Genomic DNA, 23,019 nt, shown 5'->3' on the forward strand with positions numbered 1-23,019 from the left:
GATTCGGTTGAAACGGCACTGCTTGAGCCTTCATGTTTTGGCAGGACAGGCACATCAATAATGTTTATAGCTAAATACGTTGAAAAGATTTTGAATAAGAATGATAATTTGGACGAGTGTATATCTTTAATTGTCTTATATAAAAATTATATGAACAGAATAACTTTTAAAATTTTTAAAAATACTATATCATAATCAATTAATATTTATATTATCAATTTTGTAAATGCAAATTCTTTAATTCTTATTTTTTACATATTAATACATCAATATGTGTCAGTAGTGTGTTATGTAGCTCTGCTCATTAATTATTTTCATTGGTTATTCTTTTAAGATCGTATTCAAATGGATTTTTGGGCAAAATATCATAAAGTCTATATAAAACTAAAAAAATATTGCACATAAAATTTTTTAAAGGAATTTGTAAAAATTAATTATTTTGAAATTCTGGCCATCTTTTATATATGTATATTCTATGTTAGTCTACACAGCGGTTTCGGAAAATTGATTGATAGATAAAAAAAATTCAAATATTACAAATGAAAATTTCAAATAAGAGGCTTGTTTTTTCATTTATGATATGCTCAAAGAGGTTGGTTATAAACGTATGATTACCAAATTATTATAAATCTTGGAAGATAAAACTGACTGATTTTTGAATATATAATAAAATATAATGTAATGATTAATTAAACAACGTAACCTGCATAAATTTCTCCTACATCCCTGAAGCTCGTGAGCAATGTAAGGAGCCACTTGTCAACATTTGAGATAGGTAAATAGGTGTTACACAAAAACATAAAGCACCACTTGTGAGAAATATTGAGGCACGACTTTTATAATCTATCCAATTAAAATATTTTAAATAATTAAAATAAAATATTATGTAGTATTTTTTAATTAATTTTATTCTTATAACAGAATCACATTTGATTTATTACTTTTTATCTTTCTATTATTATTAATATCATAATTAATTTTTATTTAATGATATTTAAATATTAATTATTTTTTATTAAACAAACCACAAATAAAGTGATGCACCAAGCCTATCTAAAAATTTTTGCTTCACTTGTTAGGAATTTAAGACACCACTTGTTAATACTTATAAAAGTTCAACCATATATAAATATTGCCAAGAACCATTTCTTTACATTTAAAGATATCATTTCATTGAAAAAAAAATAATTGGTTCATAACTTCAAATAATAGATTTCATATATAAATAAATTAGATAATTGGTATAGTGTGCATGAAAATATTGGTAGATTTAAGTTCTTAATAATTATATGATATTATATAATTATTTTCATTAAAATATTCTATATTGAATTCTAAAAGTTGGAAAATGCATTGTTAATAAATTTTTCTTTTTACAATTAAAAATTTAATATTATATTTTGTTAATGTCATGAGGTTTTTTTTTTTTTTTAATGGATTTGGGTTCTCTTACAGCAAACACGATAATCAATTTTATCACTGTTTTAATTAATCTTGCATATGAATGATGCATCCAATGGACTCCCCCTTTAACACATTTACTCTAAAAGCTCTGTTAATTTCTTAGAATCGTAAGGGAATGATGAATGAACTTTTCCAATTCCTATTGTCCTTTCATGCATTTCCTTAACAACGGAAACAATATTATGTCATAGAAGGATCCCTCCAAAGTTCTTTCCTTCAAAAAGTTACAGCAACAGTCCAATAGTGACGAACACATTCAAATACCAACACCATGACTCTTGGATGCTCCCTAAGCATTTAACTGCACAATCCACACCTCCATTAATATTGATCTCAATTATTATCATGCACAGGCCTGTCATGATTTTTTTTTATGTTAGTTAAAAGGTATAAGATTTTCTGATTTTTCTTTTTAACTCACATCATTACAATATTGCTCTTAAAACTCATGTAACCATGTGTTCAACCATTCATCCATGTAATTCACAAATTATATTAAAAGGAAAGATTTTATTTTTCACTTATCAATTGTCATCTTAATTATTATAGGGTACGTTACATTTTACAACAAATGCAAAACTAAAGTAGTTAAAACATGTGCCTAAAAGACAAAAAGAGCGGACAACTAATTTAGCGTAGGTTTTTTTAAAAAAAAAAATTAACCCAATTGCATGGCTTCATAAAGCCACTTCATTGCTCATTAATCATTACCTTAATGCCAGTACCCAAAAAAAAAAAACAATCATTACCTTATTCTATTAAGGAATATAGTTAAAATTAGTTAACGTCGTTAAAAATTGTTTGAAATTTGAATTATTTTCCAAAACAATCCTCATTTCAATATGCTTATTAAATTTGTGCATGTTTCCCATGCACTATTCTTCTCCTCATAAGCATCAGAGCATGTGATGCAATTCATTAATTGTTGGCTTTAATTGTTCCTGATAAACGGATTTTTTTCCCTATTAAACTACTATAAAACCATTTATATTTTATTAATAATCAATTGAACATAGAACAATCCGGGTACAGGGACCCAATGTAGTAAAATATTATATGTATTTTTAACATAATTTCCAAGACGCTGGAGAATCGCAAAATTATGTTCACATTTTTTTTTGTCAAAGTTCTGGCACCAGAAAATGTATTCCAAAATCCAATCTATCAAACATTACAACTAAAAAAAAATCCGTCAAAATTCAAAGTCAAATGTCAATATGATCAAATCAAACAAAGAAATTGTCCTTCAATTTACAACAATGTTAGTTATCTTTTTTTTTTTATCAACAATGACATTCGAATCATGCCTAGGCAGAATATCAACAATTGAAGTTGAATTCTCATCATTATTTCCATCTACCACAAATAATAAAATAGAAAAATTTATTAAATAGGTCAACTTTTAGGTTAAGTAAACCAACCTTAACCCAAAGTTATGGGAGCTGAAACCCAAATTCAATTAATTTTACGTGGGCTGCAGAATTGCAAAGCCAACCACATTTTTTGGGCCAACCACCGATTTAGGCCCATATTCTCAACGCTTGACAATGGTAATGTTGTTTTTTCTTTTTCTTTTTCTTTTTTCTTTTTGCCAAGTAGATAGATGATAATATTGGCTACAGAGGGAACAACAAACATAATAATGTGAATGTCCAAACAAATTTAGTGAGGAGATAAATGTGAGTAGACAACAAAAAAATTAATACCGGCAGAAACCAATTAATATTTCATTATTTAGTGGCAAATTAATGCCATAATCCCTTCTCATATTGTGATAATACTTGACCCATTACTTTTAATAAAAATTGATCTTCGTAAAAGAAAATAGCGATAATACTTGTGCCATTATTATTTTCCGGTCTATCATACTATTGCTAAATTTACATTATTTCTCACAATTAAGTTTTCTCTTTTAATATCGCAAAATTTACCTTGGAGTTTTTTCAGGTGCTAATCCCTTACTATTTTTTTTAAATTCCATTGCCCAATATTTTGAAAAACTTAGAACATTGTTACTTCCTAGTGAAACTAATACAAACCTTTGTTATGTAAGATTGTTATTATCATTGGCAATTATCTCAAAAATACCTTTGTTATGAATGATAATGGATGATCTAAGCAATTTTGACAGTAATATGTAAATATGTTATTATCTTTTTTGGCAACAAAGCATATATAGTAAATATGGCCTAGACGACATATCGCCATAAAACACTCCAATTCATTTTTAAAAAAAAAAAAATAGATGCTTTGGATTAAATTACTGTTACCCAGTTATACATGTTTCTGGAAGCTCACTCACTAAAGTAATTAGATTACGGTTGATCGTGTGTCTCTAGATCTAGTTCTTTGAGTAGCATACAAGCAAAATAAAGTGTATATATATGCTGAATCACCTCAATTTTATACTTTTCTGCTTGCAACACACTTTCCTACACACTGTTTTTTGCTTGTCTCTGGCTTTAAGAATCAGACACAAGCAGCACATTAACGTGAGAATGAATGAATATCATCTTTATTAACAGATTCTCTCTTTATTGCTGCTATATATATGTGTGTGGCCTTTAAGTCCACCTGTCTGCTAAGCGTCTCTGCTTCATAGGAGAACTGAAGCTTGGTTGCAATCTTGAACAAGAAATTTGTGAGGTTCTAATATACTCAAACTATATATTTCATTATATATAATGCAATGGATTCAACAAGAGACCATTCCCTGAGATTCAGAGTCAGCATTGCAATTCTATGTTTCTTCCTTGTGGCTTCCTCTGTTGTCCTTCTCTGTGGTAAATATTCAGTATTCACAGCTAGTTTTTATTATCTACGCATTTTTTCAACATTTATATGTCACAATCATCACATTTTCTCTTTATTGTATGGTTGTGTTTAGTTCCTATTATTATTATTACTATTTTTGTGAATTCATTTCCAATTCTTATAGTTTCATTTGCAATTTCATTTGATTACTATATTTTATCACTCCCTTAGCTATAAAATATATTTTGACAATTTGGTTTTGCATGATCAATTTCAAAATTCAGATCTTCTTCCATCAAAAGCTTAAAAAATATTTTGGCTACTCTTTCTTCAAAAGTAGCTAAACTTGTTTAAATTCTTAAATTAAGTAGCATAAATCTATATACGTGTGTACAATCTCTGGCATACATTAGACAAATTACATCTCGAATTAGCCAACAAATAGTGATCAATAGTTGGTAAAGATATGATTTATGATCTACAAAGTTGTGGGTTAAATACTGTTAATTTGAGAATTTTGTTGATAAGCGACATTCAAATACTTCTGTAAGCATGCCTCGATCCTAATAGATCCTTAAATTCCAGCTTACCCGAATATTTTTTTAATCAAGAAAAAACTTAGGAGAGTTCTGTGATGCATGAGACCCGATTGTGGTTTATATCAATAATGCTTATTCAGTGAAGTATTGCTAATTAACAGCTTTTCTGTTGATTCCTGTAAACTGTGTGTGTTGAATAGAAGATGCAAGAAGCCATGGACGAATTTTCCAGAATCCGAAATTAAGCCATAGAATCTCCTCCTCCAACAGGCCAAGGAAGACCCTGAAATCACTGAATCACTTCCTAGACACAAGCAACTCTCCATTGTTCAGCTTTTCAAGCATTGATGATTCATATGGCTCTCCTTCTTCTTCATCACTTCCTCCCCTCAGCTCACAGGCTCCTCAGCCCACGCCTTCTTCTTCTTCCTCTCCGTATCTGCCATTTACACCTCCAAGTCTTCCTGAGCATTCCCCTGTTATTTCAAACCCTCCGCATGATCATCATGGGCCTCCGCCTCCTCCTCCAGAGACCACTCAAAGCCCAAGCCCAAGCCCACCAACAAAACACAGACCAAGCTCGCCAATGGGTTATTTACCACCTCTGAAGTCCCCACCTCCGCCGTCTCCGTCAACAGCAACCACGTCATCTCCTCCTCCTCCGCCACATAATAAAAGGCGGCAGTCTTCAGGTCATTGGTGTGTTGCAAAGCCCACTGTGCCGGACCCGATAATCAAACAGGCCATGGACTATGCGTGTGGGTCAGGTGCGGATTGCAAGGAGATTCAGCCTAATGGGCCATGCTATGAGCCCAATACAATGCTGGCCCATGCTTCCTATGCCTTTAATAGCTATTGGCAGAACAGGAAGGCGGCTGGAGGAACTTGTGATTTTGGAGGCACCGCTATGCTTGTCACTGTAGATCCAAGTAAGTATTTTATTCTTTTATTTAAAAAATTAGAAAATCGTTTTTCTTGGTAATATCTCAGATAATTACTCTGTTTTTTACTAAGAAAATCGGGATAAATAATAACAGAATGTGATATTCAAGTGTACATTGGTGCAGGCTTTCAGAAATGCCACTTCATGATGACCTAGCTGCCCTGCCTCAAGGCTTTTTCAGTGGAACTTGGGGGACTTAAATGAAATCCTTATGTATTATTTGCACATATATAAATCGAAATTTTTGATGTAACTTTTCATTGTGTTGGTGTACGTTCAGGCTCAGCTGTCAGCTGTGTATCAGTATTGCCTATTGGAGCGTTGATTACTTTCACTATTTTACCCTTGTAATTTATAAAGAATAATTGTTTTTTCTACTATGATATTGTCTATTTATTTACAGTATAACCATCATTGTTATTGAATAAGTGAAAGGACTTTACGGCAATGAGGCCTCAAAGAAAAAGTATCTGCAGCTCTAAGCATTAGAATGGAAAGCCCTGTGTTTCATGCTTTGTTTAACTAGTCAACTACGATAATTAAAGTTCAAGCTCATTTTGAAGATGGTGTTTTTTTATTGTATCATTACATATTGGAGCATGAAATTATAGAAAAAGCATTTTAAAATATAAAATTATACCAAACCTAAGAATGAATACGTGTATCACTCACTAACTTTTAACCCCACTTCATACATATATATACTAGCACTGTACAAAGGACAGGACTTCGCCTTAATGCAAAGTCCAATCTCTTTCATGAAAAAGATAGGATTAGATAATTTATAATCCAATTTTATCTAGTAATAATCTAAAAATTAACAGGATTGGACTTGGTTTACAAAATTGAGAGACTGGTTCTATTAGTCCAGTACTTACTTAACTTTTTTTCTCCCTTTTTTCTCTATGAAAGGCAATAATCCATTTCAACTAAATAAACTCAATTAAGATAGTAAAAATACTTATTATAATAATAATAATAATAATAATAATAATAATAATAATAATTCATAATAATTTTCAACAATAAGAAAAAAAATATTTCTGTTATAGTTCAAGTGGTTTAAATTTATAACTTTAATAAAAACAACACTCAACAAACTTTAACAACACTACATTACAACAATAATTTAAAAACAAATTTAATAAATTTTCATACAATTATCAAAAATAAATAAATTATAATTATAATAAATTAATTAATAGGACTGGATTAGATCAAGTAGTCTAAATACTTAGTTTTTTATCCAGTTTAGTCTAAAAATTTTTTTTAATCATTTTGATTTTAAAGGATTAGCATTTATATGGATAAAAAAAGTAAAATTATTTTAAATTAAATTAGATCAAACAAGATTGAAGGATTTTTACACAGTCCCAATTTATACAGTGAAGTGTTCTTTCTTTGCTGTTATTCATGAGACAGAGTCATCGGCCGTCGCTTTCTACTTTTCTCTTTTTATATAACCGAGCATATCAATAATTTTTCAGAGTTAGCAATAGTGATAAACGAAGACTCCCAAGTTCTTAGTTACTTCTTCTTTTCCCTCTTTTTTCTTTTTGAAAGTTTCGTAGCTGCAAATTTTGATCTTTTGGATCATATATATGGTAGAATAATTAAGATTTAAAAAAAAAAGCTATAAAAAGGGATATAAGTACGAAATTTTCCCCCAATTCTTTAGCCCTAGGCTGAACATAGTAATTAAAAGGAAAAGAAATGAAGGAATACAAACGATTCGAGTTTAATTCATTACAAAATTACAAATTACAAAATATATTTTTGAATTAAATGACAATTTAGACATTAAATTATATGCTCACAACCGATTTAAATTTTAAATTTATTTTTAATATATTTTAACTCATAAACAATTACACTTGGGTAATCTCATCCTGACAGAAGATAATGTCAAAAATAGGTGCACAAAATGAGTAATAGCTAAAGCAAGGTTGGCTTAATTGGATAATTAAAGAGATTATAGAAATTAGGGCAAACTTTTACATTCTTGTGTTTAGGGGCTTAAATCTCATCTCGGACTAATATGTTTGTCTAATTGCCAAGCTTCTTCAAATTTGTCAATCTTATGTAGGAATCTCTTAATTAAAGTTCTGGAATTTAAAGGGAATGAAACATATGAGGCCAATCTAAGAAGGAGAAAATTAATTTCTCTCCTTTTATGAAGTCTTTCCTTTTCAATTCTATAAAAAAAAATTATACTAAAAAATTGAGAAGATTTAAATATCTCCAAAAATAATTCACAGACTATTAACTCAAAATATAAATATCCTTACCCAAATACTCCCTTATCCAAAATATAATCAAGACATTTTTTACTAGTTATAAAATGTAGGATATACATTTTTCAAAAAAACTAATGGCATGAAATTCTTTTTTGTAACAAATACCCTTATTAATTGTATTGCAGATACATATTAATTGGAAGTTAATTTTAAAAAGTAATGATTTTTTATCATTTTAATGATGCACATAAGTTTAAATTAATTTATTAATCTTTATAAATTAGTCAAAAGTGTTTTATACTTTAGACAGGATCGTAGTTTTTAGTATCCAAATTTTTTTTATCTCTCTACTAATCTTATTTTAAAGGCATTTGCTAATTTGAAGATCTAAATCTTTAATCAACTAGCCTAGTAGGCTTCAACATTTTAAGACCGACAAGAACATTTAGCCCTGTAGATGATGATATTTTGACTAAAGCCCACACTTGCTTACGAGATCCTAAATATCACTATATCACACACACACATGCACACACTCTAATTTATATTTATGGAGGAATTTGGATAGGGATATGTATGGGATAGTGACTAAATTCAAAGAAAAAGACCTGTCATTCACTATGACAGATCTCCTTTCTTGTCATATTCCCATTAACAATTAATATTTAATTCCTGGAATCTCTGCAACAAGTTGCAAAGTATGACCATCTTCACATGTGTGCCTTCAATTTAGGCATCATCGTTACGACTTTCCTTGCCTCGTCCCTCAAACCCTAATTTTTTTAATTGATTTATACATAATTCTCCAAACTTTAGATTTATATACACATAATGGTCCTGCGCTTTAATAACTTTGATAAGAAAGTATTCCCTAAATTTTTAAATTTATGAAACTAACTCCTTGCTATATATTAACTTTTCTATTATTTATATTCAATTCACTAATCTAATATAACAGAGAGTTCGCCACTGTATGTAATATACAATTTAGGAGAATTATTTGCACATGACTCAAGAATTTGTTTCCTCATTAATGAGAATTTCAGGTCTAAGAAGATGTTAGACCTTGTTTGGTATGACATAAGAGTTTTTAATGAAATTAAAATCAGAATCGGAGTTAGAATCGGAATCAGAATCAGAATAAAATTGAGTTTTAAAAGTGTGTTTGGTATGAATATGAAATTCTAATATAATATTAATTTGTATATGTACTTAAAATAAAAAAGACCAAATTGCCCTTTTTCTCAAAATTAAAAGACCTACCTTGTTATAAATGGACAAAAAAGATGAGGATAGTGGAACCTACAAATTGAATTCAAAGGAATTGAAGCAATTCCATGGTCAATAAGATGAAATTGAATTCTAATATTTTTGGTGGAATTAGGATTCTTAGGAATTACAACTCTTGCATACCAATTATGTTTAAATTAGGATTTCATCTCTAATTTTATTTTTACCTTACCAATTCAATACTACCAAACATGGCCTTAGAGAAATGGAGCTAAGAGAATCATCACTTTGTTACACAGACACTAGAATAGGAGGAAAATTTAAAGTTATGCAAATTACTAGGGACAAGATTAATTTATGAGTCACATTATGAAATAATGGAAGAAATGATTAAGCATGGATTAAAAAATGAGACTTGTATTTCATAGAGCAGATTTGGATTTATGTTAGAATACTCCACAACAAAGGCCACTTATCTCCTACAAGAGTTTATGAAAAGGTATTGCAATAGGCATAGAAATTTACAAGCTGTTCATTCACTATGGCAAAAAAAGGAGGGGGGAAATATTAATCAAATACGGCTGAAAAAAATTTATATCAGTTAAAGATTATTTATTGTCAAAATTTAAATAAATATTTATCGATTCGAGTTAGTCTTTTATCAACAAATATTCATTTAAGTTTTAACAAGAATTTATTTTAAATTAATAACTGTTCGTTCGAAATCTTTTCCATTTATCTTTTGATAACAATTGCCTCTTAATTGATATATTTTTCCTCTAGTAATCCTTCATCGTTATTTTTTTCAAAAAAAAGGATGATCATTTGTGAATAAATATACATTTTTATTCTTAAAATAATTTTTAAAAGCACCCAATACCCTAAAAATTAAATTAGAGCATCCTTTTACATTGCCCATTAATTAAATTTTCATAAACATCCATTAGATAAAGCTTACTTGGAATAAAAAAACATTTTAACAGATGTTTTGAGATTTAACAACATGATTGAGATGCTTTGATCTAATTATTTTAGAAAAAAATTGTAACAAATGATTTAAAATACGGGGTAATTCTAAAAAAATAATTCAGGAGCAAAGTGCACCTTTCCCCTTCACTCATTTATAAAAAAAATAAAAATAAAACTGATTGAGTAGCAAGATACTTGTTGTAGAAAGTCATATGGAAGAAAGATGCTGATACCTCCCATATGCATATTATGTTCAAGCCATAAAGGACATCATGAGGTGCTAAAATTATTGTGTGAGAATTATTGATGAGATAATTAATAAAAGAAAATCTCCAAGTTCATGCTTGCTTTCCATTGACATAATTTTCATTAAGGATTCAAGAGAAGGGCTAGTTCTAATTAAGTTGAGAGATTTTCTACATGAGAAGAAGCAATACAACACACACACACACACACACACACACACACACATATCCACCTTAAGTTTAACGAGATCGACATTACTTAATTAGAAATAATTTAGTGGTAAAAATCGGAAAATAAATCATACCAAAAGGATAGAAGATGAGCCTCTTTAAGTGATGAAAGTTATTTGTTTTAAAATTTAGGGGAATGTTTGTGTATGTATCCTTTTTCGTACATTTCATCATCAATCATTCACGGGCACAATAGTAAAAAGGCAACTAGCACTCTAGCTAGCAGTCACAACATGTTAAAAAAAAAAAATGTTATGTAGCATAAATTAATTAAACCACGTTGTCTTATTTCTATTGTACCTAACATGCTCAGATCTTGGACTTTCCAGCTCTTGAATTTCTTATTTTAGTTTGATTTCAACCTTTTCCGTGAATCCAAACCCATCAAGGCGGTGATTACTTGATTACAAAGCCGCTAACTGTGTTGTTTCTTTGCGATTAATATTCTTTTGGTTTTGCTTGATTATTAATTAATTATAAGATAAAATTAGAAATAATAAAGTTTATATAGTCATTTCCTCAAGACGGTATGTTTGGCCCACTCATATTTTGAAAGTATCCATCATTTAAAAATTTTCTTTGTAAAATTAATTATATTTAATCCGTTTGTTTTTTTCTGGCCAGAAGATTGTATTTAATCTCTTGAATTGCTTGATCCCATCAACCAAACAAATTAACTTGCGTAATTTGCCAATTTGAATCTATATAATGATTGTCAGTGTCACTTGGAACCATATATTTATTCAAATTCAATGAAATGCATGCTATATTTATCACTGTTTCTTCCTCACCACGCCTCTTTTAATGTTTATTTATTGCATTCTTATATTATTTAAATAACTTATTTAATTAATCAAAATTATTAATTTTGGATAGTTTAAAATAAAAATGCCATTTAAACATAGAAAAATAAATGTTAATCTGATTAATAAAGATACAACTAGCATGTAACAATGTATGTAAGTTCAAATTATCTGCTATATCTATGTAAAAATTTTGTTAATAGATTATCTATAAATACTTTTATAAATGTACTCGAGGCATGCATTAACTCCCGAACTTTTTTTGAGAAAAAAAACAACAACTAAGAAGTGATGAATTAGCATAGAAATAAAATCCAAACATCAAATCAAATATCATGCATCTCCATCTTCAATGTTTCCTAATAACCAAACCAAGTTTCATATTCAGCTAATTCAAATCCAAGCATTTTCATGTCAACATGAATGTGACTGATCTATAGTAGCATATTTTTTTTAGCTAATAATGCTCAAATAGCAGTCAAATCCAAACCTAATTTTTAGAAGCATCGGATCATCATTTCCACTCAATCTGATTGTTTTATTGCTCCTAATAATAACCAAAACAAGCTTCACAGTTCAATTAACGCAAGAAGTCCATGATCTGAAATGAAAGAGAGTAAGAAAAGCCTTCAAACCAGGAATCATCAAGTGCATATCTAAATTGCCACTGATTATTGCAAAAATACTTTTAATTTACGCCGCCCTTAAAAATCTCTGAAAATCGTCCTTGAAGTCAATGAGTCATTATAAAGATAAAAAAATTTACTTGCAACTAGCGGCACAGTGAGATTTATAAAACGACAAGTCTCCATCCGTCCGTGACTACATGACCCTCAACACACAAATATATAACTAGGGCTTCACCCTCTAGGGTTCACAACAGTTCACTCACCAGCTACTTTGTCCGAAGCGAGCAAGTTGGTGAATGATTCTCTCCAACAATGGCGAATCGTTCTGTGTCAAATCTTTTCATCTTGCTCTTGAGCTTGAGTTCATTGCTCACTGCTCTCGCTTGCCCATACTGCCCCTACCCTTCTCCAAAATACCACCCTCCTAAAGTAGTCAAGAAGCCTCCTGTTCATCGTCCTCCTCCTTATGGTGGAAACCCTAATAAGCCCTGTCCACCACCTTCCTCTTCCCCGAAACCTCCTCATCACGGCAAGCCGCCAGTCGTTAAACCGCCATACGGCCCAAAACCACCGCATCATCACGTCCCAAAACCTCCTCATACTAAACCACCGTATGTACCAAAACCACCGGTTGTGAAGCCACCGTACGTACCGAGACCACCGGTTGTGAAGCCACCTTATGTCCCAAAACCACCGGTTGTGAAGCCACCTTATGTCCCAAAACCACCGGTTGTGAAGCCACCGTATATCCCAAAACCACCGGTTGTGAAGCCACCGTATGTCCCAAAACCACCTGTATACCCACCGTATGTCCCGAAACCACCGGTTGTGAACCCTCCACATGTCCCAACACCACCGGTTGTGAACCCACCATATGTACCTCGCCCACCGGTGGTGAATCCGCCGTCACCACCTTCTGTTCCTAACCCGCCGGTTGTGTTGCCACCTATCGTGAAACCGCCGCCTTATGTGCCTCCTATTGTGACTCCACCTACACCACCAGTAATAATAAATCCACCACCCGTTGTGACACCTCCATCTCCGCCATCTCAAACACCGTGTCCACCACCACCGTACGTGCCGCCATCGCCGCCGGCACAACCAACTTGCCCAATCGATAGCTTGAAGCTAGGGGCGTGTGTGGATGTGCTGGGAGGTTTGATACACATTGGAATCGGAGAAAATGCAAAACAAGCATGTTGCCCTGTGCTTGGAGGACTTCTCGACTTAGACGCTGCAGTGTGTCTGTGCACTACCATTAGGTTGAAGCTTCTGAATATCAATATCGTTCTTCCCATCGCTCTTCAGGTCCTCATTGACTGTGGCAAAGTTCCTCCACAAGGGTTTCAGTGTTTGCCCAGCTAATTAACAATGTACGTACGTATAATACTCATCTCACACATCTGTTTTGTTTTCTAAGTATTGGAGCTCGATACACACACACACACACACACACACACACAACTGAAACCTAGACTTCATTAAACTGGTAAACGAGTGGTTTAAGCGTAATGATCTAAAACTCTTAACAGATCAGTTAGTAGACTGGGTCACGGGATCTGACCAAGTACCAACCAATTCAGATTGGTTTTAATATGAACATGTAATGTTACTGAAGGCTGATATAGTTTGAGTTTGGCTATTTTTTGCAGGGATTGGATCGCTTTCGCATCAAATAATTCATCCATGCATGTCTGGGATTGGTTGTTGTTTGAACTTTGAAGAAACTTAATTGTAGTGTTTTTAGCTTTCGTCATTGAAGTTGGACATCAAATCGATGTTCTATGATCAAAGAGCAAAAAAAAAAGTGTACTACGTGATGAAACATTGTGTTTCTTTCTTATAATGTGCTTTTTTTCCTCCACCTCTGATAAAAATGATGGATCATCAATTGTGAGAATCATATAAAAGATTCTTTTCTCTGAATTGATGTTTGTCTTTTAGGTTCTCTGAGGATGTGCGGGTGATTCGGTCAGTGCAATGCATACCCGTGAGTGCTTTGGAATTAGGAAACCAAATTGCATGAACTCGAATCTCAATATATCGGAATATATGGTACTGCCTAGTTGGCCATGAATATTTTTTAATGAGCTAACCATTTTAAAAAACTAATAGTTCTTTAAAAGTCAAAAAACGTCAGTTCCGAAATCATCAATCATATTTTTTTTAAAAAAGTATCAATTAAAATTATTTTTAATCATAATGGGCAGATTAATTAAATTGTAATTGTCGGAAGTATGATAATTTCAAAAATATATATACTGATGGTTATGACATTGATCGTTTAAAAATTTATATTGAAATAACCAAGCAGATATCAAATTGATTATGATGTAATTTAAAATAACCTACAACTATCAATCAATAATAGTGATATGGAAAAATTTATACATTCATTGAATTGATGATCAAATTAACAACCCATTCCTCTCTTTATAAATTCATATTGATGATCTGGAGCAGTTAAAAAGTTATCGGGACTCTTGTCCGTTTGTGCTTGGCCGGTGCTTTTTCCTTGCTCACAAAAGTCTATATTAGCAACGATAATATATATTTCACTTTTACTTTATTCATTACAAGGTAATTTCATCACATAATATGACACAGCATATCAGGCAACATTTCTTTTATATAACTATCTAAGATTTAATATTAGATAGCAGGATGCGGTGATGTGCTGTATGCACCTCCTTATTGGAACTTATTATCTAGATGATTTTTTTTTTTTAAATTCATCAAAAATTATATGAGCTAACAAGTTGGCCTGTTTAATCTATCAACTCATAACAATTAGGTTGGGTTGAAAAAATTCTAACCTATAAAAAAAATTAACTGGACTCCATCTAACTTATATTTTTTTCCAACTTTTATGAGTTAACCGATACGATTCAAGCCATATTTTTAGTCTTATTTTTTGAGGTAAATTTTCCAGATCTAGTTTTATTCATACAATGTACATATACTGCAATACATGTCTCATGTCTCATAACCGATACATTTGCACATGACCAGGCAGGAAGCCCTCAGAATTTGCACCAGGAGAAATTAAGCAGATTTATAAATATGAGATTGCTTGCCTTCTAAAGAAGGATTCGAATATGTATCTTAATGAGCGGTTTTGTCAGCTTTGCTTTTGTTCTCCTTTTCTCTGGGTTTTTAAGTTTGATTATTTATATATGTGTTATAAACAAACAGTTCACTTCTCAAATTTTATACAATATACCACAGACTTTGATAGTTTTTATATAAAATTACTTTAATTCATCCTTTAAATCAAGAAGCTTTGATTTAATTCTGAAAATAATATTTACTTATCGATTCATCCTTCTAAATATAAGGGTGTATAGACCTTGTTTGCTTGTTTGTTTTTAAAATCACTTAATTTTTTTTAAAAAGAAACTACTCTTGAAAAATTTTAGGATGTTTAAAAATTTTATAAAAATAATCAAAAAATTATTAAAAAACAAATATTTCTGATTATTTTATGAAGTTGTTTTACTTGTTTCTGAAAACTTGTAAATAAGAGATTTTTTTTTTAAAAAAACAAATACAGAGTTACATAAAGATATGATTAAATCCGAAAATAAGTAAACAGTAAATCATTCCTGTGATTCTTTTTTTGTTTTAATACAAAAAAGGACTCTTCGTTTTAGTAAATGTCAATCCATTTTGCCTTCAAAGTTCGCGGTTTCTACCCAAAAAGAGAAAGAGGAAGGCCCAATTCAGTGACCCAACAAAACTTGCTTGGCGAATGCTGATGAAGAAGCTGTGCGGGAGCCTTTTTTTTTTTTTTTTTTTTTCAAGGAGCTATTGTCTGCTCCATCGCGAAGTCACCAGCGGGATGTCCTGATTCTCCGAGAAGAACATCATGTAAGATCTTCTTTTGGCTTTCATTTTCTTTATTTTGCTGGGTTTTCGTCCCTCACTTTCTGTTGACGCTGTTGATTGTATATTTCGAATGACAAGTGTGCGATGTTTATTTTCGGTTTCTATTTTCGTGTGAAAGCTTCCTGGATACTGCTCTCTTCTCTGTTTTACTTAGGTTCGGTTGTTTGAGAGTAATGCAATCCATTTTACTTAGTGCATGCCGAGTGGCAACCATGAGATGACCCTGTTATTTTGGTTGCAAGTTAGGAGCCTAGTGATTTCTCCTGCAGCTTACACGGATCTCTGAACCATCCTTTGCACCTTTTTTTTTTTTTGAAGAAATATTGAAGGTATTTAGATTCTTTAGGAGATGTTTCTACCCTCTGGGTTGCCAGAGCCTGGAAAAATGTTTCTTTGGAGCAATATTGGGCGGGTGATATAGCTGTTGATTGGTAGTTTAACGTCTAACATTTGTTATGAGGGATGAAAATGAGGGATTTTTTTTAATCTAAATTTAAAGCTAGGTTTTGAATATAAGACCCTAGTGGTTGAGTGTTGGTTATTCCATTGCTGGGCGCTGTGTTAAAAGCCTCTCAGAATTTGGTGCCTCGAGACAGGATTTATGGAAGTATATGGGTGTACTATAGTTTCATATTTAAAATCCACGTATTTAAAATTAAATTTTGGGAAGTCTCTTTAGTATATTCTAATACCTTTGTAGCGTGAATTGCGCTCTACTTATGTCTAGACAAATTCTTATGGTTTAAGCCTTTGAGGATGTTAACTTTCTCGCTTTAAGCTAGAGCTACGAGAAGATTTGAGTTAGTTGACATGAGTTTTATGGCTAGAGTCCCTTGAATGATGATGACCCATGAGCCTCTTGTCGACGGGTAGGGAAATGGCTAATATGTATATTACCAGAATTAGTACTGATTTTCTGTTTTATGTTATGATGAGCTTTTAGTAATTATTAGAATTGGTAGTGATTTTACCAGAACAGGGGGCTTCCCAGGTAGAAATTTCAAATATATACTCTAGCAGCCTTTTTTTTTTTTTTTGTTAAAGCTTGTTAATTTAGTTTAGAATTTTTTTTCTGCTCAGGTTTGTATTGCGTCGCAGGGTTGGGCCATTGGGGTTTTGAAGATTGATTTGGGAATTTAGATACTCGAAGAAGGTACGATAGGAGAGGAGAGCTCTGAAAACCTTCGAACTGGTAAAGAGAAGAAGGAAGGAAGTAGAATTCTGAATCAGATTATTGGTTTCGGAAGATAGTTCGTGATGAAGAGAAGGCTCAATCAATGCTCAATTGCTACATTGCCCTCAAAGCTAAGGGGAAAAAGAAGCCCAAGACCTGAGTGCCATGACCTCACAGAGGCTGACAAATGGCGCCAGTAGATCACGTGAGATATTGGACGCAAGATCGCCAAGATTCAAAACGAGGGTCAAGGCGAGCACCTCGATGATGAAACCAACAAGCTCATACAAGAAAACGGTCATTGGGAACGGGGAATCATTGAGCTTGGTGGCCGCAATTATACCAGACACTTTATGAAGATGACAGATTTGGAGAGCAATATCGTACATGTTCCTAATCTAGGTGGGCGTGGCCCTATATTTTGGTGCTGCAAAGAAATTTCCATAATAGATGATGATGGAATTTTGGATTAATTTCCATAATTAGATTGGAAGAGTGTGAAGACTGGGGAAGCGGTAACTTTGAGTGCGACTGCAGCAGCAAGGGAGCTGTTGCATGAAGAGGAGGAAGAGAGGAAGAAGGAAAGAGAGATGAGGGAGAAATTAAAGGAACACGAGAGGCAGTTTGTAGTGCACTTGCCTTTGCCCTATGAGAAGGAGATTGAGAAAATGGCATTGGAGAAGAAGAAGACAGAGCTCCTAAATTTTTAATGAGCTTTTAAGAAAAAAATTGTTGGATAATGCGTTTTTAAAAAATATTTAAGAAAATAAAAAAATTAAATAATTTCTCTATTTTAAATTATAAGATATTTTTATATAAAATTTTATATATCAATAAATTTAATTAAATACATTCAGCAACTTTATTTTTTTAAAAAAATTAGAAACTTCAAAAAATATCTTTTATTTAATAACCTTAAATATACACTTAATTAGTATTAAATAGAGAGAGAATGAGTAATATTTGAATAAGCTTATTTAATAAAATATTAATATCTTTAAAATGTTTTATTTTTTGGGACAAAAAATCTCTCTCAAAAGTGTTTAATAATTTGAGATGAAGAGAGTATTATTTTAGAGAATAGAAAAGCCAAAATATCTTTTAAATGTTTTCATATAATTGTTTCAAAGAATGAAAAAAGAATGCAAAAAATATGTATTTTTATTATTTTTTTATTCTTATAATATATTTTATAAAATATCAGTTTTTAAAATAATAAAACAAAAAAAAAATTTCAAACAAGTTCTTTGTTTTCCTTTTCTTTGGATTATAAAGTCTGATTGTTTTATAAAGTATAAATAGATAGTTCATTTCTCAAATTATGTATAGTATACAAAGGACGTTGACAGTTTTTATATAAAATAATAAATAGTATTTTACTTTAATTTATAACATCAAACAAATCGGATTGTGGTTTATTTCTGAAAAAAATATTTATTTATCGATTAATCCTTCTAGATATAAGGGAATACAGGGCTAGTTTTTTTTTTTTTAAATCGCTTATTTTTTCTGAAAAAACTACTCTTGAAAAATTGTAGGATGTATAAAAATAATCAAAATTATAAAAATATTTTTGATTATTTTATAAAGTTACTTTGAGTATTGTTTGAAAATTTATAAATATGAAACAATATTTAGAAAAATACAGAGTTTCATAAAAATATAATGAAATCCGAAAATCAATAAACAGTAAATTATTTGTTGTTTGCGTTTTTTGTGCTTTAGCCTTTTTTAACAGCCAATCCATATTTTTTTATTCAAGAAACTTGGGCCCTAGGAGTTGTTAGACGACCCGACCCAACCAACCTTCCAAGTTCGCCGTTTGTACCCAAAAAGAGAAAGAGGCCCAATTCATTGACCCAACAAAACTTGCTTGGAGAAGAAGAAGCTGCACCTTTTTTCGGGTTCAAGGAGCTCTTGTGTGCTCCATCGCGAAGTCATCTGCGGAATTTCCTGATTCTCCGAGAAGAACATCATGTAAGATCTTCTTCTGGCTTTCATTTCCTTTATTTTCCTGGGTTTTCGTCGTTCACTTTCTGTTGATGCCGTTGATTGTATATTTGCTTTTGAATTTTCGGAAGTGTGCGATGTTCATTTTCGGTTTCGATTTCCGTGTGAAAGCTTCTCTTTCTGTTTTACTTAGGTTCAGTTTGAGAGTAATGCAACCCATTTTATCGATCTGATTAAATAGAGGATGAAACGATGCACTTAATATTTAGTGCTACCTTACTCTCAGTTGACTATTTTTTCTAATTAAAAGGGGGCATTTTATGTTTGAAGTCCGTTTAGTGCGGAAGGAGCCAAATGTTAAGACTTTTTGTGCTTCAGTTATGAGTTTTAGTGCAATTGAGTAATCATTTTATAAACCGTAGGCCTTTATGCTTGGAAAAATCTTCAACGGAATTTCTTTCTCCTGGTATGTGTATGTCTAGATATCCGTGGATTGGATTATTTTCCTTGGTGTTAAGTTAATATACGGACGAAAGTCCAAGTAAAATTGAGTTCATTCTCAGCTGGAACTTCTAGGGTTAAAGTCTTAGTTCTGTTGTGGGAATTAGATGTTGAAGGCCCTGGATCCTAAGTTCCTCGCAATAAATAATTTTACGGATAAGTTTTTAGTAATTGAGTGGCAGAGCTCCTTTTTTCCATTAGTGCATGCCGAGTGGCAACCATGTGATGACCCTATTATTTTGGTTGCAAGTTTGGAACCTAGTGATTTCTCCAACTGACTGGATCTCTGAACCATCCTTTGTACCTTTTTTTTTTTGAAAAAAATATTGAAGATATTTAGATTCTTTAGGAGATTTCTGCCCTCTGGGTTGCTAGAGCCTGGAAAAATGGTTCCTTGGAGCAATATAGGGCGGGTGATATAGCTGTTGACTGGTAACTTAATGTCTAACATTTGTTATTTGAGGGATGAAAATGGGGGATTTTTTTAATCTAAATTTAAAGATAGGTTTTGAATATAAGACCCTGGTGGCTGGGTGTTAGTTATTCTGTGGCACCGTCCTGTGTTAAAAGCCTCTCCGAATTTGGTGGCTTACGACAGGATTTATGGAAGGATATGGCTGTTCTGTAGCATAAATTTCAATAAAATACAAGCTTCAATCATTTCTATGTAGGAGCTAGGTGAATTAATAAACTTTGGGAAGTCTCTCTGGTATTCTAGTACCTTAATAGAGTGCATTGCGATGTAACTATGTCAAGACCAATCCCTTTTTCGATATCGGTGCATTGGGAAATGTTAGGAATTTGAATTGGGAATCTCTACAAAATATACACTCAACCAGCGACTTGATTCAAGCCCTAGCAGTAAAAGACATGTCTTCTTATTTATATCTGATTTTGACAAGCTACTGTCAAATCATGTCTTTTTCCAAGAATCATCTCCTACTTCTGAATTAATAATAGCAAAAACAAAGTCCATTATGTTTATGGTTTGAGCCTTTGAGGGTGTTAACTTTCTCACTTTAAGCTAGAGTTATGAGAAGATTTGAGTTAGTTGACACGAGCTTTATGGTCAAAGTCCCTTGAATGATGTTTGATGAGCCTCTTGTTAATGGGTGGGGGAATGGCTAATATGTATAAATGCTAGTTTTACTCTATCAAAATTGTTGGCAGTGTCCAAACTGTTAGATCCACACCATTGTACATGGGTCATTAACGTGTTAACTTCTAACCAAGGTAAGTAATATATTCCTGCTTTCCTTTCTTTTTAGCTTATGTTGTCTCATTTATTCTGAGTAGCAGAATAATTGCAAACTTGAGTTATGGAGGAGGACATTGAAGTCGAAAGGTTTTCGTCTGAGTAGAAGTAAGACGGAATATTTATATTGTAAATTTGGTAAAGGACTATTCGACAATAATTTGGAAGTGAAATTGAGAGATTAAATTATACATCAAGTGAAAAAGTTTAGATATTTGGGAGCCATTATTCAAAATGATGGCGAAATCAGTGGAGATATTTCACATAGAATTCAAGCTGGGTGGTTTAATTGGAGAAAAGCTAAAGGAGTTATTTGCGACCGTAAGGTGCCTAATAAACTTAAAGGAAAGTTTTATCGCACTGCTAACAGACCGGCAATGCTATATAGTAGTGAATGCTGGGCTCTAACGGGACAGCAAGAGCATAAAGTTGGAGTAGCAGAGATGAGAATGTTACGATGGATGTGCGGACATACATGTAAAAATAAAATTCGATATGAGCACGTACGCGAAAAAGTGAGGGTGGCACCTATTGAGGAAAAATGGTAGAAAATCGGTTGAGATGGTTTGAGCATGTACAAAGAAGATCGAGGGAGGCACCAGTGAGAAAAGTGGAACATATAACTTTGAGTCCGATTAAGAGAGGTAGAGGAAGGTCTAAGAGAACACTTTTGGAAGTTATTGAACGTGATCTGTTAATTAATAATATTCCTAAAAGCTTAATAAATGATAGAGCACAATGACGTCTTGCAATCCATGTAGCCGACCCCACCTAGTGGGATAAAGGTTTGTTGTTGTTGTTGTTGTTGTATGATGATCTTTTAGTAGTTATTGGAATTAGTACTGATTTTACCAGAAGGGGGGGTTCCCATATAGATATTTCAAATATTATATACTTAACACTCTGTTTTCTTGTCATAGTTTGTTAAATTAGTTTATAATTTTTTTTCTCCTGAGCTTACAGTATTTTATCCATGGATCACAATATATAATGTCAAAACAATTTGTTTTACTGAGCAATATTTTTAATTCTTAATCCCTGTAATCTTTCCTTTTTGCTTTGTATTAATAGTTAGAGATCAATATGTCTCGAAGATATGATAGCCGTACAACAATCTTCTCTCCTGAAGGCCGTCTTTACCAAGTAGAGTATGCAATGGAGGCTATTGGAAATGCAGGTACTGCTATAGGGATCTTATCTAAAGATGGGGTTGTATTGGTTGGTGAGAAAAAAGTGACATCCAAGCTTCTGCAAACCTCAACTTCAACTGAGAAGATGTATAAGATTGATGATCATGTTGCTTGTGCTGTGGCTGGTATAATGTCTGATGCCAACATCTTGATCAACACTGCCAGGGTCCAAGCACAACGCTACACTTACGCCTACCAAGAGCCTATGCCTGTTGAACAGTTAGTTCAATCTCTGTGTGATACCAAGCAAGGTTACACACAATTTGGTGGTCTAAGGCCATTTGGAGTCTCATTCCTTTTTGCTGGATGGGACAAAAATTATGGTTTTCAGCTTTACATGAGCGACCCTAGTGGAAATTATGGTGGTTGGAAAGCTGCAGCTATTGGTGCAAATAACCAGGCAGCGCAGTCAATACTTAAGCAAGATTACAAGGATGATATTGCTAGGGAGGAAGCTGTGCAGCTGGCACTCAAAGTTCTCAGTAAAACTATGGACAGCACAAGTTTGACCTCTGATAAACTCGAACTCGCTGAGGTTTTCCTGTCACCTTCTGGAAAAGTAAAGTATCAAGTTTGCTCACCTGAGACGCTGACTAAGCTGTTGGTGAAGTTTGGGGTTACACAGCCAGCTACGGACATTGCCTAGTTTGTTGGCAGTTCCATGGTTAGTCAAGTTTAAATTACAATCATTTAGTTTGGACTTTGGATTGCCTATGCCTTTCTGCCGAGTACACTGCAGAGGATCTGTAAGGGAGAGATAGGAAAAGAGAGTTGAACTCAGATGGGATTTCTCACCTCTCCTTTTTCTACCTCTCTTTTATTGTCCTCTTCTGTTGCTGAGAAGATCCAAATCACTTTCTGTAATGTCCATTGAAAGGTCGAATACTATTCCAAATATGTTTTAGAACTGTGAACTTGTAATTTGTTGGTGATTTAAGTGGTTTTGGATTCCATGTTCTCGGATTCCCGAAACTTTTTAGATACATATAATTTACTTCATTTGGGTTTTCTCATTTA

General features: G+C 32.5%; 2 protein-coding genes across 2 annotated transcripts; both read left to right on the forward strand.

Moving 5' to 3' along the window:
* Nucleotides 1-4,104: 4,104 nt before the first annotated feature.
* On the forward strand, nucleotides 4,105-13,970 carry LOC129302820 (proline-rich extensin-like protein EPR1). Its single transcript, XM_054941692.1, has 5 exons — nucleotides 4,105-4,247; nucleotides 4,958-5,686; nucleotides 5,981-6,047; nucleotides 12,344-13,417; nucleotides 13,697-13,970. The coding sequence occupies exons 1-4, from the start codon at nucleotides 4,154-4,156 to the stop codon at nucleotides 13,407-13,409; spliced, it is 1,956 nt and encodes a 651-aa protein (XP_054797667.1). The 5' UTR covers nucleotides 4,105-4,153; the 3' UTR covers nucleotides 13,410-13,417; nucleotides 13,697-13,970.
* A 4,962-nt stretch (nucleotides 13,971-18,932) lies between these two features.
* Nucleotides 18,933-23,019, forward strand: LOC129303684 (proteasome subunit alpha type-4-like). Its single transcript, XM_054943158.1, has 2 exons — nucleotides 18,933-19,083; nucleotides 21,884-23,019. Exon 2 carries the CDS (start codon nucleotides 21,896-21,898, stop codon nucleotides 22,646-22,648), a length of 753 nt encoding a protein of 250 aa, XP_054799133.1. The 5' UTR covers nucleotides 18,933-19,083; nucleotides 21,884-21,895; the 3' UTR covers nucleotides 22,649-23,019.

Source organism: Prosopis cineraria, unplaced genomic scaffold, assembly GCF_029017545.1.
Source record: "Prosopis cineraria cultivar Desert tree isolate PC_DT_omini unplaced genomic scaffold, ASM2901754v1 PC2, whole genome shotgun sequence".
NCBI lineage: Eukaryota > Viridiplantae > Streptophyta > Magnoliopsida > Fabales > Fabaceae > Prosopis > Prosopis cineraria.

What these genes read in the sequence shown, in the direction of transcription:
- LOC129302820 (XM_054941692.1), top strand. Translation starts at nt 4,154, where the DNA reads ATGGATTCAACAAGAGACCATTCCCTGAGATTCAGAGTCAGCATTGCA. An exon ending in CTCTGTTGTCCTTCTCTGTG is followed by an intron (nt 4,248 to 4,957) that starts GTAAATATTCAG and finishes TGTGTTGAATAG; the next exon opens with AAGATGCAAGAAGCCATGGA. An exon ending in GCTTGTCACTGTAGATCCAA is followed by an intron (nt 5,687 to 5,980) that starts GTAAGTATTTTA and finishes GTGTACGTTCAG; the next exon opens with GCTCAGCTGTCAGCTGTGTA.
- LOC129303684 (XM_054943158.1), top strand. Translation starts at nt 21,896, where the DNA reads ATGTCTCGAAGATATGATAGCCGTACAACAATCTTCTCTCCTGAAGGC.